Source organism: Musa acuminata, chromosome BXJ1-4, assembly GCF_036884655.1.
Source record: "Musa acuminata AAA Group cultivar baxijiao chromosome BXJ1-4, Cavendish_Baxijiao_AAA, whole genome shotgun sequence".
Classification (NCBI taxonomy): domain Eukaryota; kingdom Viridiplantae; phylum Streptophyta; class Magnoliopsida; order Zingiberales; family Musaceae; genus Musa; species Musa acuminata.
This window is the reverse complement of record NC_088330.1, coordinates 40,546,501-40,574,387: the sequence shown is the minus strand read 5'-3', so window position 1 is coordinate 40,574,387 and position 27,887 is coordinate 40,546,501. Positions and strand designations below refer to the sequence as shown.

At 33.9% G+C, this 27,887-nt stretch overlaps 1 protein-coding gene across 1 annotated transcript; it reads left to right on the top strand.

The window, feature by feature from the left end:
* The first annotated feature begins 99 nt into the window (after positions 1 to 99).
* LOC103974579 (valine--tRNA ligase, mitochondrial 1) lies at positions 100 to 25,553 on the top strand. The gene is made up of 22 exons (XM_065180664.1): positions 100 to 141; positions 3,669 to 3,775; positions 3,844 to 3,916; positions 4,366 to 4,431; positions 4,547 to 4,630; positions 7,067 to 7,144; positions 7,339 to 7,422; positions 7,510 to 7,589; positions 7,833 to 7,890; positions 7,976 to 8,278; positions 8,377 to 8,547; positions 9,436 to 9,635; positions 9,773 to 10,175; positions 10,468 to 10,719; positions 10,796 to 11,287; positions 11,398 to 11,495; positions 11,745 to 11,844; positions 12,431 to 12,546; positions 12,958 to 13,039; positions 18,784 to 18,869; positions 19,802 to 19,862; positions 25,419 to 25,553. Exons 1-22 carry the CDS (start codon positions 100 to 102, stop codon positions 25,551 to 25,553), a joined length of 3,171 nt encoding a protein of 1,056 aa, XP_065036736.1.
* Positions 25,554 to 27,887: the final 2,334 nt, after the last annotated feature.

The window sequence follows — 27,887 nt, the reverse complement described above, 5'->3', positions numbered from 1 at the left end:
GAAAGACGAGATAGAATAGTTAGTAAGAGAGCAACAAGATCTCCCCACATAATCGAGAAGTAGCAAGTAAGACCGGTCCATTTTGTATCGGAACCGGTGATGATCCCTCCAAACCATCATCCATTCATGCGTGATGAAGAGGTGTGATCGAGGGAAATGTATGTACGTCTGGCACACGAATCTCAACGCACATTAGTCTGCCGTTAGTAAACGTGTCTTCCATCGGTGGGGAAACGGCAGGTTGATCCTGGTGCTGGCTGGTAAAATTGGAACTCTGTCGGTAGATTTCTTTGAATTGCTATATTCTTGTTTCATCGAGCATGAAATCTAAGTTCTTTTTCCCCGCAGTAATGCTGATGTTGGACAATTATGATCTTATTGCAACTTATAGGGTCCTAATTTGGTTTAAGTTTGGGGTCGAAGGACATGTCAAGCAATTTGCGTCTATGCTGTGGCTTGCTATATATATATACTCCTTGAGAGGTTTATAAGAAGGTAGAAATTGCAGAGGAAATAGCTAGGATCAGAATCGAGATATGTGTTCTTGTTGATGCAAAGAATCTGACAACAGTATCGCTCAATCTCACCTTGATGTCATTAACAAACTAGTGATCAGTATGAATAGTTGCCTAGAAAGGGTTCTAAAGGAGAATGATTGGGTCCATCTCATGAGGATTTCAACAGCTAGTTCTTTGGCAGCTCTTCCTGAATCATCTTATGTAAAATCTGTTCCTCTGAGGATAGTTTTTTTGTTTGGGATGTGGATGGTTTTTTTGTTTTTCCAAAAAGAAAGTACATATTTACTTCAAAGACCTAATACTAGGTAGACTATGCTCCTCGGAGGACAAAATTTGACCAAAATCTATTGGCCATGATCCCCTCCAAATACTAGTGGATTGGGATGTGGATGAATTGCTAGCACTCTGTTACTGTACATGGGCATTGCAGTATTTGCAGCTCTTGAATAAACTGCACTGTCTCTGGTATGTGTTACATGAAAACAGTATATTAATTGTTTCGATTACAGTGTATATTGGAAAGAATATTGTGCTAGAACAATTTTGGGCTAGCAAAAGAAAGTTATAATTAACAAAATGGATGGATTGAAATGATGTGCTATGAACTTGGAGCAGAAATTTAAGTTCATGAGATGTCTATCGAGAAAGATAAAGCTATCTCACACAATTGATCATAGGGGTTCATGTGTTAATATATTGCAAGAACATTGTATGGTCGGAACTGGATCACCATGTTACAAGAAGCTCGTTTTGACATGGCATCAACATCTTTATCCTCCTTGGTGTCAGTCAAAGGCTAGTTTTATGGGGTATGAGCTTTAGGCTTTATGTTTACTCAATTCTTTTTCTCTATAAGTTTGTCTTTAGGTATCATCCAGCTGGTAGCTATAAGAAGCACCAAACCTGGAATTCTCTTGGTTTATTTGATAACCATAATTATGGACAGAGTACTAATGGTTTCCACTAAAATCATATTTGATGGAACTCATGTTCTGATCGTGTCTACTTGTGATGGTCTATATTTAGTTGTTTACCAACTCCATATTAATGGTTTCCACTAATAACCATAACCCATTTGGTGAACATTTTTTATATTCTTGTGAGTTTGAAAAAAAGGAGACTAAAGTTGCTTTGTCATACATTTACATCCCCAACCACCGGAATCAAGAATTTATAAGGTTACTTTATATGCCTCATATCATCCTCTTTTTCTCTAACCATCCCGAGCATCACTGCTACTATCATCAAGACTGACGATAGGTCTGCTGCTTCGTATCTCAGGTTGCCATCTCTAGGTCTGCTGCTTCGTATCTCATCATGAATCATGATGACAGGAAAATTCTGTGATAGGTAAGGAGGGTAAAACAGACGAAAGGTTGCAAGATTATTAGTATTCAAATGTTAGTATACAAATGGGAAAAAGCATTGATGTTAGTACTACAATATGCAACTTCTTGATATATATTTTTTTTCTTTGGTTACATGAAAGAAGAAAGGATTACAGAACTTTATAAAAAGCAACCCATGTTTATCTATGCATTTCATCAGCAATGCTTGTGAAAACCAATTAGTCACAAACTATAGAATGAATTTACATCTACGTGCTATAAATAAAAATCATTAACTTGAAAGGTCAACTTGCCTGCTAGCATCTCGGTTTCTACATACCATCGTCCCATAAACCAATCAAACATAAATAAGACCCAGGAAATGAAGATTTCACATGGATGGGTCGGGGTAGTCGTACATCCAATGATTAGTTGAAAGTGTTAACTTGTCTATCAAAATACTCATATGTAATTGGTGGCATAGTGATTCATCGAGGTGGTCACAGGATACGAGGACTTGAGGACCACAAAGTTAGCTCCACAGAAGGCTTATGATAGGTTGCAACAACAAAAGATCGGAATGTTGCAAGTCATGTAATATATATATATATATATATATATATATATTACATGACTTGAGAAACTGATACTAGAATAGAGATGCATAAGTTATTTTGGCAAAGAGTGTAGTGGTTTGATCACTTTGATGAACTGCAATTTTACTAAAGCGCTGATATATACCACCATTAATAGTGTAAAAGTCAAACAATTATATACTTTTTCAATTTATTATTATTCCACAGTGAATAAATATTATGACATTCTAAAAAGAAAAAGATGACCCAATATGAAATATTATCAAAGAAATCATGCTGATGTTTATAATCAAGTACTACACAATCAGACTTTGTGATATTGACATTTCAGTATATAATGATCAGTGTGAACAAGCATTTCAGCTGCACATGGTACCCCGTTGAAACACTCAGTGTAACTTGTACATGCAACAATATTACAGAAGTCAAAATAATACTTCACACCATTAGTCAAAATAACATATTTTTAAAGAAGTAATACTTCACACCAAAGATGCATTAATAACTGGGTCATAAATTACGTAAGAACGGCGCGGCGCCGTACTCTTGTAATAACTGACGTTCTTCACGTTTGAAGCACTCACTCATTCCCTGCCGAACTGCGCTGCGTACTCCGGTGGCGTATACTTGCCGTATCTTTCTGCCGCTGAATCTTCTCGCCAAACACCTACTCTGCACTGCAGCGACTGCGGCACTGCAAACACCTTCTCTGCACTGCACCTACTCTGCTGAATCTTCTCGCCAAACACCTACTCTGCACTGCAGCGACTGCGGCAACTGCAGCACTTCCTTGTGCCAAAATCCGCCCCCACCTTCTTCCTGCAGAGGCAGAAAAGTTCTCAAAGAACCTTCTCCCTCGATCTCACTCGCGGCCGCGTAGAAATCCGTCGGAAGAAAACCGTTGCCGATCGGTCGCTCTGCGCCCGCAGCATCGCCGGCTTCTTCCAAAACTGTAAGTTGCAGCGTCTCACTGACCTTCAAGCTGCAGCACGTTCAGCGACGGTGGTGCCGCTGCTGCTGCAGTCGTTGTTGCTTGCGGCGTAGGAAATCACAGTATCTTTTAAAGATATCAATGTTGCTTAGTAGGATGCTAGGATGATATCATGTCTTCACCGTTTTCAAATTAGTTTAATTTATTTATATTTTAATTATAAGTTTTTTAAGATTTAGATAATACTATCTATTGGAAGATCAATTTAAAAATGATTTTGCTTATTGCTTGATAGGAACAAGGAGCATCTGACTTTATTGACTCATTTACTCCAATAGGAGAGAACAAGCGACTCTCTCGTAAAATGGCGGAGCAATATACTCCAAGTGATGTTGAGAAATCGTGGGTATATTTTTTTTCTTAAATAAGTATCTAATCAGTAAATTTTGACAATATTTTGTCTTATTTAGATGGTACACATGGTGGGAAGCTTTGGACCTTTTTACGATAGATTCAAGCAGTTCAAAGGCACAATTTGCAATGGTTCGTAATAAATTTATTCTTATAAACATTTTGTTCATAGCGGTAATGATTTTTTGTTTTTATTTAAAAAATTTTGAGTTTATATAATGATGGAATAATGCAAGACATTTTTATAAGCCTAAAATCGTCCTTATAGAGAATATGTTGCCTAACTTTTATATTATCATACTGGATAGTTGCATGCAATATCAAGGAAACATGCCTTTGAGCTTTTGCATATACTCTTTATCTTTTTGCTTATTAGATGTTGCCATGTGCTGATGTTTGTTGGATGCAAACTACATGTACAAACCATACTAGTCATTGTCCAAGAACGTGCAATAAAGGGTTTACATGACTTTATATGGAAACATCAGCATGCAGTCCATGCGTTTGAACCTTGAGTTACTTAGAAACATCATTTGATTAGTGTAACTTACCTTTGTATTCTTCATCTATTTCTTCTGCAGATACTTCCACCTCCAAGTGTAACTGGTGCTCTTCATATAGGCCATGGTCTTACTACTGCAGTACAGGTGTATATTAGACATTTTCTTCCCTGGTTTCATTGACTTGTGATCGTGCTTCAGATACCTGTTTCTTTGATTCTGTAATTTTATCTAATATGTTTTGCCATGTTATGTATTCGAGGATACAATTGTCCGTTGGCGGAGAATGTCGGGCTATAACGTTCTGTGGGTGCCTGGAATGGACCATGCTGGCATAGCAACCCAGGTTGTGATTTCCTTTTAAGCATCTTGTAGATTATGTTGAAACTAATTGTTGAATTTGCTCAATGATGGCCTATAGAGTAGTAATTGTTTTGGTCCAAATTTGAGGGAGGGAGGGAGGGAGGGGGGGGTGGAGATGGGGGGTAACCTCTTATGATAATAAAATCTTAGCTGTTCTATTCATGTAAATCCCCTCTTTTCTGTTTCTTCTGATGAATGATTAGTGAACTTAGCTTTTTTGGGTTCTCCATAATTTTCTTAAATCGTGCGCTCATTACTTTTTGCTGCCAAATATTTGAGTCATATCTAGTGTAGAGTTTGATTATTGTCATGCTTATATTCCTTTTTCTTAAAAAAAAATTCAGATTATATATATTCTTTGTTATGTTTTCGACCTTGGTAACTCCTGAAAATTCTTCATCGTGACTCCGTTCCATACCTCATTTCATAGGAAACCTCAAAGTAAATATTACATTATATTTTATCTATATCCTGAACTTCAAACTTAGAAGAGCGTAAAAAATATACACCTTCATACTAAAATATGTCCTTTATAAAGAAATCCTAAAATTAGTAGAGAGAAGGATGACCATTAATAAAAAAAAAAAAGCTTGGATTTATCCTTTGATTTTAAAGAGTTTCTTGACTGATTTTAAAGAATTATCTTGGACCCGAACTGTTTAAAAGCGGTGGTCAACACAATATTCAGCATGGACTAAGCCCGACAATATTTAGAACCATCCATACAATAATTATAACCTAAAAAATATGATTTTTTTTTAAATATTCCTTGCAAAATTCTGCTGGCCTTTGTTACAAGTGTGTTATGATTGTTTATTATATTAACAACATAAATTTAAACATTGGTATATGGTCCAACACATAATGACTATTATCGTTACCTTTTGTGCCCATTTTTTTTTCTTTTTAAAACATGCACAGCACAAAACATGATATACTTAACACATTAAACATCTCATAGTAGTAGTATATGAAGTAACTAGTTTTATTCAATTTAAGTTTCAAATAACAAGGTCTCACATGTAACAAAATTTAGCCGGAATATCTCATAATAAAACTAAAACTGCAAAGACTAAGGGCATCATGCAGTGCTAACTAGTGGCGGACGATGTTCCTCTTTGAGTCGATTCTTTAATGGAACTTGAAAGCTGCACTGAAACAGATAAAAATCATAAATCAGCAATCCTAAGTAGAAACATCCTAAAGTTTCTCACAAGAATTGTAACAAAATCATTAATCATGTACAAATATCAATAAGTCGAAATCAATATCAAAACATTCATAAATAAATCTTAATAACTACTCTCAATAGCATAGCATATGATGGATCATCGAGACCATGGACCGGTGAGTCGACATGGTTGGTCCACTACCGAAGGTGCAAGCTCACCCAGATATCTCTTTTCTGATGTGGGAGACTTGGTGAGGTGAGACTATGTTGACGGTCCGATAGGAAGTCGTTTTGCTAGCAAGGATCCGATTCAGGATGATCGGGCAAGCAGTTTGGGTTCTTCCGGGTTACGAGGTTCCTCCCTAGAGCTAGGTTGTCTGGGTGACCTCGGGCGATGGGTTGTCTCATGGCTATGTGGTTGCGTCTTGACAACAAGATTATCTCATGACCGCTTGTGATCCTACATAACAGGCCGGTACTAGGGGGTAACCCAGCGTGGCCCCTCCGAAGCTAAAGTCAGTGAAGGGGAGAATACAACGGTGTGAGCTGTATGATTGAGTTAGTGTATATAGAGTTTGTGTGTAGAGAGCCTTTTTATACCTGATCCCTAGGCTCTCTTACCGGTAGGCCTAGGATAAGATTAGGTGAATTACCTGATTATTCTTTGATCTTGATAAAGTAGGGTGATTATTGCCAATGGAGATCATCGGGCGGTGCCATTTTAGGGCTGGTCACCTGGAACCCCACTTAGGTGCTCGACCTTGGTGGTAGATGAGTTGGCATAGGGCAAAATCGTCCCTATCAGCATGATAAGTAACAAGTCTGGGTCTTAGATCTCATAAACCTCTAGCCTAGGTTAGACATCCAAGGAGCATTCTCCCAATCGAGGATGGATATACTATCCAACATGATGGATTCCTAATCTCCTAGTAATGGATAGAGAGAATCTATATTACACTCCATCTCTCCCAAACAGAGTGGTAGAGTAACTGTCTGCCAACCTTGTGGTATATTGATATGAATTATAGATCCATTCAAAAAGTCTGATTTTCTAATAATTGTAAAACAGAAGTGTTTCTAATAATTGTTTTTTTCTTCAAATTTGATGGATAATGTGCTGATCTCTTGTTTCTTTACTGAGGTATCAAAATACTTTTTACTCTCTCTTCGAAATGTGTAAAAAATATGATAGATACATCTACTCTAGGGTTTTATTGCTAAATGGTACCACTTACTGGCATCTCTCAGGTGGTTGTCGAGAAAAAGTTGATACGTGAGAACAATGTAACAAGGCATGATATTGGACGCGAAAGATTTGTTTCTCAGGTCAGTTCTTTCTTTCTTATGAATAATAGTAGGCTTCTCCTTCTACCCTATAATATTCATTTTTGTTTAGTAGCAATCATTGTTCAGCATGTGATGTTTTATCCTCACAAATGAGATTGCTATTACTGCAAAATTGATGTTTTCATGGTTGTTAGTCTGTTGATATTCTCTGCTTTCTTCCTTGTGTTTGACAGGTTTGGGATTGGAAAAATGAGCATGGAGGCACCATCCTAAACCAGGAACGTCGGTTGGGAGCCTCGCTTGACTGGTCTCGTGAGGTCAGTTTAGGTGGTCCAGGAGCTGCTACTTGTTAGTTAGCTCAGAAATAATCTTATTATTTGAACATTTCCTTTTTCTATTAACAGTTCTTCACGATGGATGAGGCAAGATCAAAGGCAGTAACCGAGGCTTTTGTCAGGCTTTACAGAGAAGGTTTAATTTATAGGTTGGTTGCTTCAAACAATCATATTCAGATTGTAATAAGCAATTGCGGACATGATTGAATCTTTCACTTTCTGGGTGTTAATAATGATAATTGTTCTCTCTCTAATTTGTATCACACGTCATATTCAATTTTAGCAAAAGTTTGATCCTATATATATACAAATCCTTTTTGTTTTTTTGGGAAAAAAAGTTTGAGCCTTTTTGGGAACTCTACCAATGCATTATTGTTTGGGCCTATTTTCAGGGATCATTGCCTTGTGAATTGGGATTGCACATTACAAACAGCAATATCTGATGCTGAAGTATGGGTGACATTTTATTCAAAAGAATTTTAGGTTTTATAATTCTTTTGCAAATATGAACTATCCTTGTGCCTGTTATTTTCAGGTTGGTCTCATGGATATCAGAGGAGAGACATTTAGAAAGGTCCCTGGATATGACCATGAAGTTCAGTTTGGTGTTTTGATTTCTTTTGCCTATCCACTTGAGGGAGATTTGGGTGAGATTGTAGTTGCCACCACAAGAGCGGAGACAATGCTGGGTGATACTGCAATTGCTGTTCATTCTAACGACAAGCGCTATACTCATCTTCATGGAAAATGTGCAGTCCATCCGTTTAATGGCAGAAAGCTTCCAGTGATCTGTGATGATAACTTAGTTGTCCTTGAATCTGGAACTGGGGCTGTCAAAGTAAGCATATTCCAGATGTTCAAAATAATTTTTACTTGACAGCTACCCCTGTGTTTCGCTGATTGTTAAATTCATTTTTACCTGAAATCATATTGCAGATAACTCCGGCTCATGACCCTAATGACTATTTAGTTGGAAAACACCATAATCTTGAATTCATTAATATCTTTACTGATGACGGGAAGATAAATAGCAATGGTGGTGCAGAGTTTGAAGGGATGCCACGGTTTACAGCTCGTGTGGCTGTTACTGAGGCACTGAAGGCACAGGTATCAATATATTGGTGTTTTTATGGCCACAGACTAGAAGCATTGATCTGTTTTATTCCTGCATTATGTGAAGTATTTGACTTAGTATAGGATGAGAAAGACCATTATCATGAATCATGCTATGTTAACTGTGACTTTTAAATTTGAAGACATCTGTTGTTGCTTAGTTATATTCCTTGTCTTTGACTTTTTAAGAGATAAATTCAACCTCTTTTTGCACCATCTTCCGTCTTCAACCTCTTTTTGCGTTTAAGAGGTTCATTCAACCTGGTCTAAATGCAAAATTCCATGTTCCAAGTAGATAAGTCATTTCACAATGTTTGTTTATTTATACAATATTTCAATTCTAAGCAGCTTTGAAGCAACAGGCTGAACTATTATCAATAACATTTATATTTTTATCAAATTCCTACATCGGTAGTCTATTGCAATTGTTTGAACATCTCAACTTTTACCTTCAAGTCTACATAAATGATTTAGTCTTGTGTTGCTGTGTGCTTCGCTAGTAAAATATTATAAGAACATTATATTTTTATTTTCTACTCTAATCGTAAATGGTAAGATATGTCTGTTGTCCAGAAACAAGGAAGCAAAAATTGGCTAAGGTCGTATATTGCACACATATTCATCTCCCTTTCAACTCATGTTTAGGTATGGTAGTTTGGTCAAAAAAATTACAAGTGATGTAACGATCGATTAAAAGAAATCGTCCACCAGGATCTAGGTGTCATTTCCACATGCAATTTAATTTTGTTGGAATTATCTCTTTATAATTTTCTTTAATTTAACTTAAAACTATTCCAATTTCAGCCTTTTGCCCTTCTCTTTTCTCGATCATACAAGTTTTAGCATGTGCTAATGCCAATGAGAAAGTTTCCATGGAAACAGGGACTGTATAGAGGAGCTCAGAAGCATGAAATGAAACTTGGCATTTGTTCGAGAAGTAATGATGTTGTTGAACTGATGGTAAAGTCTCAGTGGTTTGTGGATTGCAAAAGCATTGCAAAACTAGCTATCGGTGCAGTGATGAGTGATGACAATAAGAAAATTGAGATCATTCCACATCAGTATGAACAAGAACTGATTAGGTCATTCAGACTCTTAGATTGTAGAAGCCAACTTTATTTATATGTTTTATCGGTGTATGCTGATCTGTGCTAGCTTATGATTGGTGTCATTAATTTGGATTTTTGGGTGACATTAATTTGCGTGCTTTTCTAAACAGATGGCCGGAGAATATATATGATTGGTGCATTTCAAGACAACTTTGGTGGGGCCATCGAGTTCCTGCCTGGTATGTGACACTTGAAAAAGATCAGTTTAAAGATATGGGTTCTTACAATGACCACTGGGTGGTCGGAAGAAGTGAGCAGGAAACAGTTTTGGAGGCAAAGCAGATCTTTGCAGGGAAGAAATTTGAGATTGCACAAGATCCAGACGTGTTACATACATGGTTTTCAGCTGCTCTTTTACCATTATCTGTGCTCGGCTGGCCAGAAGTCACACCAGATTTCAAGGCATTCTACCCAACTTCGTTGCTTGAAACTGGACATGATGTTCTATTCTTGTGGGTAGCCCGGATGGTAATGCTGGGAATGAAACTTGGAGGTGACGTGCCCTTCAGAAAGGTAACTAACTGATAAGCATATATATATATATATATATATATATATATATATATATATATATATATATATATATATATATATATATATATATATATATATATATATATATATATATTATAGGTAGTTGTTGAATTATGGGGACAAATGGTAAATGTAGCACAGTTTGTTTGATATGTTCAAAACTAGAGTACTTAAAAAGGAAGTAACAAATAGTGGTGCAGATTGCTTGTATTACTAAACATGCGCTAGTATTAGCTAACCGACTTGGATGCTTTCTTTTAATCATCTTCAGGTTTATTTGCACCCTATGATTTATGATGCACATGGCCAGAAAATGTCCAAGTCAAAAGGCAATGTTATTGATCCACTTGACTTAATAAATGGAATATCACTTGAAGGTTTGCACAAGCAGTTGGACACCAGTGATTTTGACCAAAGTGATTTGGAAAAGGCAAAACTGGACCAGATTAAAGATTTCCCTAATGGTATTCCTGAATGTGGTGCTGATGCCCTCCGCTTTGCGCTTGTTTCTTATGCAGATCAGGTTCGCTTCTGCGCTTTGCTAACCGACTTTTTTTAAGCTTGCTTTTTTACCGAAAGATACATTTTTTCCTTCTCAGTCAAACAAGATTACTCTGGATGTGCCACGAGTTGTTGGTTATCGACAATGGTGTGATGAATTATGGAATGCTGTACATTTTGCCATGACAAAGCTTGGAGATGACTATTGTCCTCATGAGATTCATACTATTGAATCGATGCCGTTAATATGCCAATGGACACTTTCAGTTTTAAACAAGGCCGTATGGAAAACTATATCAGCTTTCGAGTCATACAAGTTCTCAGACGCTTCTACAGTCTTATATTCATGGTGGCAATATCAATTTTGTGATGTCTTTATTGAAGCGGTCAAACCTTACTTTGAGAACTTATCAGAGTTTGAATATGCTAGAGAAGCCTCAAGGGATACTCTATGGATATCTCTAGACACCGGTTTGCGTCTTTTACATCCCGTGATGCCATTTATTACTGAAGAATTATGGCAGCGTCTCCCTCGAGCAGAAGGAAAGAAAGAATCCATTATGATATCAGAGTATCCATCAGTTGTGGAGGTGAGCATAGTCTCCTTTTTGTTAGTGTTGCCAATTTCTGAACTTTATTTCTCTATTTCTCTTTATAGGCACGGACAAATATGAGAATTTAAGTTCTATTCATTTTATAGGCATGGACAAATGAGGGGATTGAGGAAGATCTAGAGATTGTTAATGCTGCTGTGAGAAAGTTTAGATCGCTACGTCCGCAATGCAACGAGAACAGAAGGTTCTAACAAACTATCTGCTTATATGAAAAAAACTTAGTTGTCAGTACCCGGACAGGACAGTATTATTGTAGTATTCCACTAAAATCATATAAATTTTTTTCAAGTGTCCCTTTGTGTTTGTACCATTGGTATCCAGATATTGGTACATAGTTGTAATTGTCAATGTGGACCTCTATTTCGAATGCTACTAGTAGTAGATTTTTCTGTGTTGGAAACTGTATTGACGTGTTTATATCCCTCCTTTCCAGATTTCCAGCTTTTGCACTCTGCCGAGGACATCATATCACTAATATCATGAAGACCTATGAATTTGAGATAACAACTCTGGCATCTGTATCTTCTTTAAAGGTTATCTAAAGAAAACCTATTGACGATTCTTTTTAGCAGAGCTTTCTTTTGTGCTTTCAAACAACTGGAAGAAGAAACAATAGCACTGTTAGTGATGTTTTTATTGGACTTTCGAACTTTACACTATCAGATATTTTACACTTCTTCTGTATCTTCCTTCAACATTTATTCGCAGAGGAGTTGTTAATTATTTTTGTTGAGTAGAAACCGTTAATAATTCTTGCTGAGTAAAGCTGTCTTGTGCATTTTCAAACGATTAGAAGAAGGAATATCTTAGCACTATTAATGATATTTTTATTTGAGTTTCAAACTTTTCTGTGTTAACTATTTTCCTGCTATTACTGTTCTTTGAAATCTTACGCTAGTCATTTCCTTGGTTTTCCATGTTTCATGATTGTGTGGTTTAACTTGTGGTTCCATTTTTGTTATATTTTTATTTCTTATTTTTTATATATAAAAAATTAATATACAATATGAAGAATATTATCAACTTTATTGGTAGTTTACCTTCTCCACATGTTCTTGCTATAATTGGATTACAAAATTTTTATTAAATATTAAATTATATGTTTACAAATTTGTGTAGGTTCTGGTTGAGAATGACATGGCTCCAGCTGGATGTGCTGAAGATATCGTAAATAAGAACCTGACCGTGTATCTCAAGCTTGAAGGAACACTTGATACAGAAACTGAATATGAAAGGTGTCATGTCCTTTTTATTTTGTTTATGCTTACTAGTTCTTATCTAGACGTCTTATTCAATGTGCATCTTTGGAAATTACATGTTTCCAATCGTTTTTCTGTTTGCATTCTTCTGTGACAGTTTTTAATTTTTGTCTCTGTTATGGTTTTCTTTTCCAATGGTAAAGGATTTTCATGAATAACTCCTGATTTTCTGTCTTTTTTTTTTTTTCTTATGGTTTCTATTTGCAGGAAACATCTTTTGACTCAAGAAAATGTGCATCTTTAGAAATTATATGTTTCTAATGGTTTTTCTAATTGCATTCTTCTACAGTAGTTTTTTTATTTTTTGTTTCCTCTATGTTTTTTTCGATGTTTTTCATGCATAACTTCTATTTTTTTGCCTTTTTTTTTTTCTTATGTTACTAGCAGGCAACATCTTTTGACTCATGAAAGCCCGACAGAATTTATAACTGATGAAGCTGCACGAGATACGGAGAGTATGCTACACGGAGTAAGTTACCACCATGGAAAAAATTATATTCTTGATTGATTTTGATATTTAGTCTGTATGTTAGATTTTGATAAGCTATTTATGGAATTGGTGAATTTTTAAGATAATTATCTGATTTTTTTATGGTAGTGTGTTCTTCCAGTTTTTGATGTGAGATTAGTTTGTTATACATTTAAGTTATTGTAGTTTTAGTCTTCATATTTGATTGTTATTCTAAGCTATTAATTGCCATGTCAATGTCTCAATTTTTTTATGATCGTTAGATTATTGAAATGTAAAAATAGTTTTTATGGAATGTTTATAGGTTATTGAACAATAGCTGTTCACATCCAAACATTTAGTGTCTTAATGGTTTACATGATGAAATTGTTAAAGGTTTAAATCCTCAATCTATAGATTCAGTTAGTTTAGTTCGTACAACTCTTTACTAGTAAAAGCAAGATAGTTAGAGTTAGAGTTGACTTAATGTTAAGTTATATGCATAGAAAATTGTTTCTTATTGGAAGACCAAATTTCTTTATGTTTTGATCAATTCAAATGACTTAACATTTAATCATTTAAAAAATATATTATGTTAAAAAAATAATTTTAGGGTTTAAAGGATACAACTTTATTTTGAGAATTCAAATATTTGTTTTATAATTTTTTTTTAAGATATCAATTAATTTAGCCACATGTTGCTTGGTAGCCAGACCTATAACATATCTTTATAGTTTTTTAATTAGTTCACTTTATCTATAGGTTAATTATAGTTTTTTCAAGATTTGGAGGATCATACCTATTGGAAGATCAAATAACTCGATGTTTTGATCAATTTAAAAATATTATATATTAAATTTTATAAAAGAATATTATATTTATGATTCAGAGGGTTGTATTATTTAATACTAAAAGATCAATTTTTTGTGATATTCAGGTTCTCATATAAAGTTTCTTAAAAGACATTAACTATCTTAGTTGGTAAATATCATTAGTGATAGAAAGGACGAGACTAAATCACATATGCATCACTTTTCATTTATGTTATATTACATATATGTTAAAATTTATACCCACTATATAAGTAAAATTTATAATGTTAAGTTAGTTTTTTATTATCCATGGTGGAAGTCGGATCCAACTGGTCCTTTCCTTCGAGTTGGTCTTGAGTCTTAAATCAAATTCCTACCAAAACTATGTAATGGGTGTCCCCAATATTATCTCTTTGATGCAAAGTCATAAGCAAGTCGGAACAATTCAGACAATTTCAAAAGTTGAGAACATTGTGTTTGGGACATACCTATCGAGTCATTTTTATAATGGTCTTTTGGGACTATTATTCTCATATTACACATCATTCATGATGAACATGATGCGTTGATCTCGGTCGTAATCATCATTGCTGTACGCACCGAATCTATGATGGTATAACATTCAAACATGTGATGTTGATCGGACAGTGAGAGATGATCGATTGATTGGGGCATGTTGGCCACATGGCATCGAGGCGTCGACCACCTAGTGTCGAGGTACTAGTCATATGGCATCATAACATCGATCACTTGGCATTGAGATGTCGGCCACTTGGTACCAGTCATATGGCATCATAACATCGATCACTTGGCATTGAGATGTCGACCACTTGGTACCAGTCATATGGCATCATAACAACGCTCACCTGGCATTGAGATGTCAGCCACTTGACGCCAAGTTGTTTATCACTTGGTGTCGAGGTGTTAGTTACCTCTGACATTGAAGTATCAGTCCCTTGGCAACGTGGTGTTAGTCATCTAGTGCAAAGGCATTTAAAAGCCACATGCCCCACTTGTTAAGCTATGAAGCACAACGAAATTTGGTTGGGAAGTGTTGCTTGGGTGGTTGGTGATGCTGAGGTTAAAAGTGGCAACTTTGACTTCATTCATCATTGGTGCTCTATGGGCTGACTTAGTCTGGTGTAATGGCACTTGATGGATTGACATGACTTCACATGGTGGTGCTTGATAGGTCGATATGACGTCACATAGTCGTTATGGCCTCACACGATGTTGCTCAGTGGGCCGACACCACCTTGTGTGGTGGTGCTTGATAGGCCTACCTGACTTCGTGTGGTGGCTCTTGATGGGTGACACAGCATCGTGCAATGACACCCGATGGGCCAACATTATCGTGGCACATATCCTTGATAGGGTATCCTAATTTGTAAGGATGAGTTATCCATCTTGGTTGTTGTGTGAGATCTGACAAGATCATATCCTTGATAGCATGTCGTAATTGCATGCCATTGGTCCAACATGGCGAGAGCTAGGGCCTCTATGTGTCATGGTGGATTCGGTAGGATCGTAATGTTTACCCAAATGACCATATGATTGCCCTGATCGTGCCACGTGACCCCTCGTAGCCAAGATTGTGCCATGTTAGCCCCTCTCTCAAAGCGCCCAAGAGTCGAATAGACTCTCAGGATAGCAAAAATGTCACCTTTGGCCCCTACAACTATTGGGATAGGCACTTCTCATTCTTCACCTCTGTCCACAACTCAGAATCATTTTACTTTCAACGTTCGACTTCCTCAGCAATTCCTTTGAAGTTCAAAAAAATCATCCTCTACATTCTCCAATGATTCATAGGACTCGAATAGGTCCTTGATTATGTGATCATCTTTGGTGTAAACAACAAAAAATTCTTACTTGGGGGTATTCAAATCGATCACTCCAATATAGGCTACCCCTATAGGGGTGAATCTCTCAAGCAGTAGGGCTTTGCAGTGAAGTCCTTCAACTTGGACTCAGTAATGTCGGCCTTTGACATGGACACTATCCGAGAGGTCTATCACATATCAACCAAGTTTGAGCTAATAGTTGCTCAACAAGGTGACGAACCCTATGAGTCATATCACCACTTCTGCACTTGCATAGATGCACTTTGGTCAGGACTTCTCTTTCCCTTTCACCCTTTCTTTGTTGAGACTTCTCATTTTTTGAATTCTTGTTCGCCCAGCGTCGAACTCCTAGCGCTTTTTTGCGATGTTTGTCGAAGAGTGTAAAAGGCTTTACATTACCCTAATGCTAACCCTATATTCATGTTATAGCATGTGCTTTAGGGGTTTGACTTATTTGCTCCCCACTCGCCTTGGTTGTAGAACTAAGAGAGCTCCAACCTCCAACAAAGGTTGGAAAAGGAGATATTTTTATGCTTCTTCGAAGAATGAGTGGTCGATTGACTCGAATCAGTCCACCAAGAAATTTTCCATTAAATACCCTCGAAAAATGAACTTAAATACATTTGTTCATAGAACCTTTCCTAAATATTTCATAAATATGTTCTAAAATCCTCTAAAAATGGAATAAAAATGGTAGTGATGCTGCTAGATTGATGCCCTAATGAATTGGTAAAATTTTGAGTTACATTCGCAAATGAACTAAAATACATTAGTTGAGAGGTCATATTTAATTTTTTTTTTAATTTTGATAATTAGTTATTCTAAAATACTCGAAAAAGGAAAAAGTTAATAATTATGATAGTAGAATAATGCCGTAGTGGATTTATGAAAGGTTTAGTTAGTGTGGTGGAAGTTGATCTGGTTATAAAAAGCACTCATTTGGAGAATCTCTCCTAAAAAATTCATAAATCAATCATTAATTATTCTAAAATCTTCTAAAAATAAAAAATGATACTGATGATATTAGATTAATGTCCTAGCAAACTCAAAAATGAATTATAATACACTCATTGATAGCACTTATTTTACAAATTTTATAAATTGGTCATTAATTATTTTAAAATCATCCGAAAATAGAAAAAATGGTATGATCATGTTAGATTAATGTCATAGTAGATTAGTAAATGTTCGAGATAGTTTAGCAAAAGTTGACTGTTAACTTTATATATATATATATATATATATATATATATATATATATATATATATATATATATATATATATATATATATATATATATATATATATATATATACTCATTTATGAAACCTAGCCTAAAATTTTCAAAAATCAATAATCAATTATCCTAAAATAATTTAAAAAAATTAAGAAGTGGTAACAATGATGGTAAATTATTGTCCTAGTGGATTTGTGAAAGGTTGAGTTGGTTTGGTGGAAGATATCGTAGTTACACTCAAAACTTACACTCGAAACTAAATTAAAATATACTTGTTCACATAATCTATCCTAAAAATTTCATAAATTGACAACTAATTACCCTAAACTCCTCTAAAAATGAAAAAAAAAGTACTAATGATGTTAAATTGATGTTCCTATTAGATTGATGAAAGTTGGGAGAGTCTAGTTGAAGTTGATTTAGTTATGTTCCAAAATAAAATAAAATATACTTGTCCGTGAAACTTATTTTAGAAATTTTATAAATCAATCATTAATTATTCTAAAATCCTCAAAAATACAAAAATAGTACTGATGATGTTAGATTAATGTCCTAGTAGATTGATTAAAATTCGAGATATTTTAGTAAAAATTAATCTTGTTATACTCGAAAATAAACTAAAATACACTTAGTTCAGAGAACATATCCTAAAAATTTTAAAAATAAATCATTTTTAAAATAATCAAAAAATTCAAAATGTGGTATTGATGATGGTAAATGATGTCATAGTAGATCTGTGAAAGGTTGAGTTAGCTTAAATACTATTAGTATAAATATGTAGTTCTCATTAATTAATTATAAAATGCTAAAGTATAATTATGTAGTGATAATTAATAATTAATTATAAAATGCTATAAATATAATATGTAGGGCTAATGATGTTAGAGGATTTAAATGCTCATCCTAAAATTTAGTTTGGACTTATAAACTACTTCAGCTAGTAAAGACGTTGATTGTTTATAGCAAGATCCTCATATTAAATCTCATTTTTACCTTTTATAAATCAAATTATGGTTATATGTTCAATTATATATATTTTAAAATTAAAATAGTTTGTTGTCTACTATTGGAAAATTGAATTGCTTCATGTTTTGATCAGTTTGAATGATTTAACTTTTGATCATTTAAAAATAATATGTGTTAAATTTTATATAGAAATTAATATTTATTGGTTAAGCAACAACAACATTGCTTGCATGTATAGGTTTAAGGTGGTTCAGGGCTAGAAAAAATTAAAGTTTGCAATTTAGTCCTTCGTGAATTCATATTATGCTTCATTCCCTGAACATGATAAGATAGGGACAGATGTCACTCAGGTGAATTCATATTACTTGCATGTATGGGTTTAAATTATATTTGATCTTTTCAATGTATAAAGGTACTATTATTTGGATTAAGTTACTGGGTGGTTTCAAGTGATCAATTTTATATAAAAAATATTTTTATTATTCGATCAAATTTCTCTATGATTTGATTGATTAAAATAATTTAACATTTAACCACTTAAAAAATATAAAACATAAAATATTATAAAATTTCCAAAGATATCAATTTAGATGGTAAAAATCTTGATAGTTGATAGCATAATTTTGGAATCTATTATTGGGACAAAGAAAATGTCCAAATAATAAAAAACCCTGAGAATAATTCTTTTGCAATATATTGTTAAAATAATAAAATATTCAACCAAAAGATAATGGAGCTTAAAAACATCAAAGTATTTGCCTTCCGTAGTATCAACCTATAATACTAACTGATTTATGATGAAATTTTATTTTAAAAATATTTTTATTTTTTAAAATGATTTTTTTTTATTATATCATTTACTTAAAAGTTTACTATGTCAACTAATGCACTTTTTTTTTTTACAGGAAATTGAGGAAAGAACAATGATATCAGTCCATGATGATGATGAGCACAGTGATAGACATTCCATATCAGAAATATCAGGTTCCAAGTAAAATATTATAAAATATGAAATCTATATCGACACTTTTTTCAACATCTCTTATCTTATTTGAGAAGTACAATAATAACAAAGCCAAGTCGTAAAGTTCCAATCATAGATCTTTTGCTATCGTTATGATTTATAGAAAATCATTTCTTTAGTTAAGAATATTTGTTTCTTCATCTTATTTGAGAAATAAAAGATAAAAATAATGTTTCATATATTTCTTAGTACATCAGTAAATGATAAATGTATAATAGAATTTGTATAGCATAACATGTTAATTGATGATATACTCATGCCACCATTATGATGAGATTTGATTAATTTCAAATACTTTTAATGCATTGTAATATTTAAGAACCTAATCCATTTGAAAAATTTATCAAACATGTTTTACTTGGAAATATAAAAATTGGATAAAAACCTAATGTGAAGTAAAATGGATGATATTGGCTTAGTTGTTCTGGTTACTAAAGTAATCCAAACATAGTATTCTTGACTATCTTTAGATTGATTAATCTGTATTCTTGTAATTATTAATGTATACGTAATAATTGTGAATATTAATGTTAGTCAAAGTTTGATATTTCATAAGGCATTAAGAATTACTAAAAAAATGTACGATTAATTTTTGTGATAACTTTATGCTTAAACAAAATCAATATGCCTATTATACAACCCGGTTCCCAATATCTTTTCATAATTTTTAAGATGTTACCGATTTGGTTTAATTGTGTTCTTCTGATGTTACTTTTTGAATAATTTAATTTTGTTATTTAGTTTTATTATGATACTTACTATAATGTTTAAACTTTTAATGCTTAATCATATTCACCATGTGATATCCATAATGTTAAAAAAAATATTAATTATTGTGTAAACAATTCTATGGATTTTAAAATATATTATTTCTAATGATTGTATTTTTTTTCATGCAGTACCCTTGAAATTCCTGAAATGAATATTATTGAAAATGAAATGATCATCCCATGGTATAAGGTTATTGATAGTATCTTACTTATTAAAAGTTTTTTAATAAGTATTATACTATCATTTGTATTGGTAGATTTATTCATGATTACGGGTATGTCAGTACTAGTAGATTTTCCAGTAAGCTTGGGAGGTCATATTTTACATTTTCTTGGAAGAATATTACGTGTAGCATCCAATGACCTAAATTTGCAAAAGATAAGTCTCCCTTCGCACTACTATTGTGACAGCTTCGTCGATCATATTTGGAGGTATATACAATTTGTATGTTTTTTATTTTAATATTTATATTTTATTTATTTATTTTATACTAATATTTCTTTGTTAGGTGCATACGAGATATACTTGGTTGGAGCTCAAAAAGAACATATGTCAATCAGTTTATGGAAGATGATTCTTTTCGTCATAGTGATTTCAATAGGTGGGCAATTCTGGATTATATATGTGAAGAAAGTAAGTATTTTTTTTATTATAACTATGGTAATTATATGATAATTTTTAACTTGAAATTGTATTATACTAAAAATTATGCATATCTTAACAATTATTCTTTCTTTTTCAGATTATGATTTTGAAACTTAATCTTCAATACTCAAATGCAGCCACCACTTATGCCTTATTAGACACATTTTATCAAGATCACGTGAAGAATATAAGGTAATTTACTATTTAAAATATTAAATTATTTTGTAAGAATTTGAATATAATATAACTCATTGTTTTATAAATATTATAGGAAACAAAGCATATATTATGGACTTACATTTCTAATAAGCTTCATTTGGGGATTTATTCGGTGGATTTTTGCAAGAGAAGCAGGGTGTGGTCTCCATACCTTGCCTATATTTGATAGATTAGCATTCCAGAAATAGTAAGTTTGTATTTACATCAACTTCATTATAATTAAAAGTTATTTTATAGTTAATATCATTTTTGTTACATTAGATGTGATGAACTTAAATGTATTTTGAAATAAGTAAATTATCTTTTATTATGTACAATTTCTATCTTTGAACTCAATTTTTAAAATCTTATATTAGAGTATCTTATAATGAGCTCAATAATGATAATTTAATATTATTAATATAATGATTAGATTTTATAGTTTGTACATCCATGTAATATTAAAAAATAATTTAAGCTTACAACAATTTACTTTGTATTATTCTCGTTATTGATTTTTAACTTTAGATAAAAAAAAGTTATGATGACAAATTTACTGATCTTTTCGTTATCTTCTATTTACCGGTTCTATTTTGACTTCTCCACGACCTATATTGGTCTAGGCATGGTAATTCCCAAGTGACATACATTTTCCATGTTTCTTGGAGCAGTGATCTCATGGGGAATCTTGTGGCCATATTTGGAAACCAAAAGAGGCCAGTGGTATAATGAAAATATCAAATTTTCTAATATAAGAAGCCTCGAAGGATACAAAGTAATTTCATATCTTTTACCTTCTCTTAATTTAGATATTCTATTGTCCAAAATTTATTATCTCTTTTAATGTTTATGCAGTAGACTTGCATGAAGTCTTCAACACTAGCCTTTAGATAGACTTAATTAGTTTTATCTATTATATGCTTGTACACAAACTCAGTCTCCTCATAATATCTCATAATTTCACCTAAGGACAAGCACTCATATGACACTATTCTAGAAATTATCATGTGTGACCTGGGAGTTCCAAGGGTCCAAGAAGAATGAAGTTTTGAAGGGCTACTCCGAGGATCCAACTATAATGCACCTCCTAGCTTCTAGTTAGTCATTTGTTGTTATTATTGAGTAATCGAACTTTGATCGCTAGTGTTACTTCAACTCACTAGTCATTTTGACTCTATTAGTGGATCAAATTATGCTGATCTTCACTAGTTCTAGTAGATCATTCAAATGAGGAAAAGACCTTCATTTATAGCATATTGTATTTGTTGGACAGGATGGAAGTTTATTGGAGCTTTAACAGTATCATCTTATAGAAGTCAAAGTTTTGAGACCTTGCCCTTTACAATATTTGCATAGTTGTCATCTCTAAGTAGGTTCATATTCTCTTCACTTTTGATTGCCACTTTATTGGGAATAAAGTAAATAAACGATCTTTAGGAAAATCGATCACCAAGGATTCGATAACTATTATATATTATTAAGCACTTCAAATGACCTTCAAAAATATACAGAACTCTTACTAGATAACTAAGAGAACTTGGATACTTACATTTACCCATGCTTTCAAAAGTTGAGAATGCTAAAGTTACTTGACTTTATCTTCCTCCTTGAGAGTTGTACTTCATACATCAACTTAGCTAGTTATCATTTAATGTTGTAATCTTTGCTTTCACTTTTAAAGCGCTCAAAGTATTATACGCACTGAGTTAGCTATTAAGATTGGTCTTCTCGTTGCCATTGAACTTTCAAAATGTAGGAAGTATTGCTCCAAAGAGTAAAATTTCACCTCGATTTGAGCAACTTTGTATTTGTATTGATTATCCTTGGGATTGTACCACCTTGTCTATTGTTTTCACTATCATCTCCTTTAAGCAAAAAAGAGTACAACACAGCATGTTGCCCACCATATTCCAAGTTAAGAACCACTAGGTCGACTTGAACCCTCCACTTATGACTATCATGTTGAGAAGCCCTTTAAAATAGGTCTTATAAAGTCCCCCTTTCGTCTTGTCTTGGTACTTGGAGTTTGTCACTACATTTTTCACCTCCTTTATCCCCTTTTATGATTATGCATTCTCCTCAATAAGAGTAAGGGATCGGTGTCTCCACGAAAATTCAACCTCTATAAAATTATGGCTCTCTTGCGAACCCACATCCCTACTATTCATCGCTTCACATCTGCATCCTTTTTCTTCGTAATTGGAAAATCCACCACTATTACCTTGTGGCCCTTTGGACTCATCATATCTTCCTCGACCATTTTAACTCATTCCTTCAACACCTTTGTGTTTCTCAAGTAGTTTTCCTTTGGTCGATGAAAAGAAAAATTACAACTTTTGCACATGGCCTCCACCATCATGTTGTGGGGCTTTATTGATTTTTCTCCTTTGCATCATTGGTAGAAATATTTGCTCACTTGGACTTATCAATTGACTTGTCGAACTCCCTCGTGCAAATATGAGTTCTGGAATGGTCTACCCTCTAGCTTTTCTAATCATACCTGCATTTGGTCCCTCATTAAACTCATTGGTACTTGCATTCAGAATATCCACTTCCGTGGTATGACCTTCATCTACTAATGTCCAAGGCTTTTATTCAATGAAATTTGTTGCACACAAGGAAGATCCTCTTTTGTAGTACTATGATATTCACTCTTCGAATTTATGGTGCTTCTTGCTATCATGTTGTTCCTCGAAGCTAAGCCCAAACATCTCCAACTATCCTTGAGGATGATTAAGTTCCTCATAGGACTTCTCAATATCTCGTATTTCCTTGAATTGTTCCACAATAATCAATTGCATCACGTCACATTCTAGTGATGTCTTTATTTTTCATTGAACTTGGTTTGGTGAACTTAGCCTAATCTTTGCCACTACGGCCTCCACCAAAACATCATAGGGCCTATGCTATTTCTAATTATGTTTGCTTGTTCGCCTATTGACGTTTGTCCACTTGTACATGGGTCACTCATGGATGAAGCTTTGCTTTAGCTCGATTCGCTGTCTAGTAGCTCTAGAAGTCCTCTGACTTTGCTAGAGATTGGTATGCCATTGTTTGGATTTGTTAGGCTTTGCTCCCAACACAATCTCCATTGTACACCTCTTCTTTTGCAGCAACTAAAATGGAAGCACTTTGGTGTATTCTTCGAAAGAACTTGCCTCTATGCCCTCTTACCCCATGCCAAGACCTTCTAACTCTAACTTTATACTATAAGTTGAGTCGGTCTCCCATCTTAGCCTTCTATCAATCACCTCCTTTATTATAGTTCATTTTCTTAATGTTTTTCCAAGGAAAGAGCTCTATGACATTAGTGCTTTGGCCCCACGTTCCGCCTTTTAAGTCATACACAAGTTGCTCTATTCCACAATTTATAATGAGATGATGGTTGTCCTCGTGTCTACCATTCACCATCAATCCTCTATTAAGCTTGATGTTCTTCTTATCAGTTCTAAGTGTGCTTTCATTTAGTGTTGTCTTCACATGTTCTTCTAGAAAATTCAGAGATTACTATCTCCGAAGAATGCATTGTTGCCAAGACACGACAATGCCTGACCACTATGAATGCACTCACTAGACGACTCTTTATTAGCCCTCTATTGCACCCCACAAGACTTAGTAATGTGTTGAACCCACAACACAGATTAAAGTCTTATGAATATATCATTTTCTTTATGCCAAATAGAAAGTTTCTATTTTCCATAATGTTGAATTTTGATTATCTTGGGATAGCCATAGACAATTAGTCATCCGTATATAAGCCATTGTATGATCATCAAATTGTTTGAGTTGACAATTCCCCTTTTCTCTGTAAAGCTTTACACAAACCCTTTTGGTCATCGAGTAACTCATTCCTACTTGTATGGACTCATCCTCTGCCAAGCTTCCCCCCTTACATTGAGCATCATCAAATTAGGTTGATGATATTAAGTCGTTGCTTGAACTCGACCATCTCAACTTTTATACTTTACGCGTTTTTTTGAGCTTGCTTATCCTCATGGTCCCTCTCACAAAGAGCTGACTATTCCTCTAAATATCAATCCCAAATATTCACTCTCCTGAGCGACTCCATTTTGTACGTCGCTATGCTTATTTAGCTAAAATAATCATGCATGCTAGTTGCTCTCCATGTTGCTCTTCTAGGTCCCCACATTGCACGATAGATGTTTCTTAGCATGCTTGTCCGACTTTGATACTATATATCATAGATTTAGTTAGTTTTTCATAATCGACACCCTTGCATACCCATCCGTAAAGGGTTAGCCTTCTCATTACCTCATAAGATCCTTTGCAAAAGAAAAAATAAATTAGTAGAAGTGAAATTTCAAAATCCCAGACATTTCATTAAACAATTATAGGCCATACAAAGATGAACTTTATAAGCTTTGAATAGGCATATGACAAAAGGTTTAAGATAGTCATTAGACAAAAGTCCCAACAAACAAGTGCTCATACGATATCATCGTAGAACCACGTGATGGACCAACCCAAAGTACTACCCCGAAAGCCCATCCAACCATATGCCACCAAAGGTTCCAATGATCTAATGAAAACCCTTGCAAATTGTAGGCCACTTGCTTCCACGTGACACTAGCACACAAGCTATGATTACAAGTCAAGAAGCATCATAAAATCCAACAAAATGAGGTTGTCAAACTTATTGCAATTCTCTTACATGCTGCTTAATATATAAACAAACGAAAGGCATAAATTTATGTAAATCAACATAATTGTTATGTAGTTGTAATTTTTATATTTTATTTATTTGTTTATTTGTTACTTTATTATGTCTTATGTATACTAAAATCATGGAATATATTCTTTTTTTTTTGCAATTTATGATTATGACATTAGAACATTAAATATTAATATAATTTATTTCTAATGTTTAAATGTGTTTTGCAGGCTTATACTTATATTGCAATTAGTGTTGGGGATGCTGTTTTTCAGTTATTTAAAATGATTGTGAGATGTGTTAAAGTCATATTACAGAGGGAGGGGGCAAAAGATGTTGATCCCGAAGAAGAGGGGCAAAGGTAGTATTTTATTCAGGAGTTAATTCCTATAAAGTTTATCAGTCCTTTGCATATATGCATTATAGTCCTTCATTTAGTATTCATCCCCTTTATTCTTCCATTAAGATGGTATCATATTGTTTATCTTATAATCCTTTCCCAGTCATATCATTTTTTAAATCATTCTCCTATAGTGCAGCAAATTGGTCCATTGTATCCACTAGTGGTCCTATCATTGTATTCCTGATAGTTGCATGGTCTAGTTCTTTCTGGGGAGGGTCGCTAGTAGGGTTGACATTTTGTGTTGTTTTACTTTGTGTGGGAATGAGATCATCCACCATAATTGAAGATTTCAAGATAAGGTATCTTTCTAGGACATCCCCTCGATTGATTTTCATTGGACACACTTTTGGCATTCTCTTAGGTAGTGTGGTTGGTGTATCAGTCTACTTCCTTAAAGTTAAATCCTTTCCGATTGGTACATCACTTGGGAGATATAATGTGCCATATGGAACTGTTTATAGAGGAATGGATTTCATAGCAAACAATGATTGGAAGCATTTACCACAAAATTGTTTTCCCCTATCCATTATGTTCTTTTTCATTTCAATATTCCTCGATATTCTCCACGAATGGTTAGAGAAAAAGAAATTTTCATTGTCTCAGTATGTGCCCGATCCAGTTGCACTTGCAATTTCATTTCTTGGTGGGCCTTACTTTGTCATTAGCATGCTCATAGGATTTGTTATAGATTTTATTTGGAGAAAGTATCAGATAGTTCACGCTGAAATTCTAGGACCTGCACTTGCTTGGGGTATTATATGTGGAGAGAGACTTTGGGACCTACCTGCTGCACTACTAGAACTGAAAGGTCTAAAGCCACCTACATGCCTACATGGCTAAGGTATATTAAATATTTTATTATTCAATTTCAGTTCATGTGCATTATTCTCTTTCTTAATTTATACATATGCCCTTTTTTCAGTCTTATCTATTATTAACTTGTAATTTCTTATCACTTACAGTGGTGCAATATGCACAGGGAGCAATGATGTCATATTTTTTTGTCAGCTATGTTGGTGCCCTTGAATCTCTGAGAAGTATGTTATCTTTTCTAATATTTTCCCTTTGAATTAGAAATTTTTGTATTCGAACATCATGTTCTTACCTATTAATGCTAGTTGCAAAGAAATTATATGATTTTCTAAAATGCATAAGCCAGAAAGGTCATTTAATTGATGACTAAAAATATTGTTGTTCGTTTGAAAAGATAACATCGTAAGATAGAATTAGTGGCATAGGCCGTGGTATTGTGGTTTATCTATTTGGCAACCAATAGTGAAAAATTAAATATCCTACACTTGCAAATGATGAGTAAGTGTCTGTGGAAGATTCATTTGGAGTTCAACATATGTCCACACAAACTTATACAAGTACACCTACTCATCTTTGTTCCAGTAGCACTCCAAATGACTTCTAACAACTATGATTGGTAAATTGACTAATGAGGCATATGGGGCTCTATATAAGAAATAGATATCGCTTGTTCTTTGTTGACATTCTAGAGGTGTTATTATATAAAAAAAAAATTCTATGAAATTATCTATCTTGATCTATAGGTCTGCTGTGATTTTATTGCTAATTTATATTTTTCTCTATCATGATATGTGCAGTTTTTAAACTAAAAACGTTTGTTGTTAAATATGTGTCTCTGCCTGGGTCTCTACGTGTATGTTTGTGTATGTATTTACAGATGTATACTATTATGCACATATGTGTGTGTCTATGTACTGTGTATGGATAGATGAGTGTTTACCTAAGTATTTTTAGTCCTTCCTAGACTTTTTATTTCTTCCTGACTAATTTGTTGGATTATAGATACTTGATTTTGTTCTTTGTTACTTCTATTGCATAACATTGAATGTCGCTTTCAGGTGGATGATTGTATTTGAAGTTCACATTCTTTCCAGTAGAATAATCTATAATTTGCCATTATAACATGCGGATATTATGTTGATGATTAATCTATCATTTGTCATGATTTATGTGTTTTTTTCCATTGCAAGGTCATTACTGATCAGATTCTACGTTAATCAAAACCAAGACAGGCGTCTTAAGATACTGAGAACACTATTGATTAGATTCTGCTGACTCTATTGAAAACACTGAAAGCGAGGAGATATCGAGTCAGATTATCTGAATTGTCTACTACTCGTTTTGCTCGACTAAGATTGGAGTTTATGATGAAGACTAGGCATACCATTTCTTCGATGTCATCCCTAGCTATGCTCGAACTGGTGTTTTGTTGGCTTCTCAGAATCACATCACTTTTGGCCTGTTTTCATAAATACATCGATCG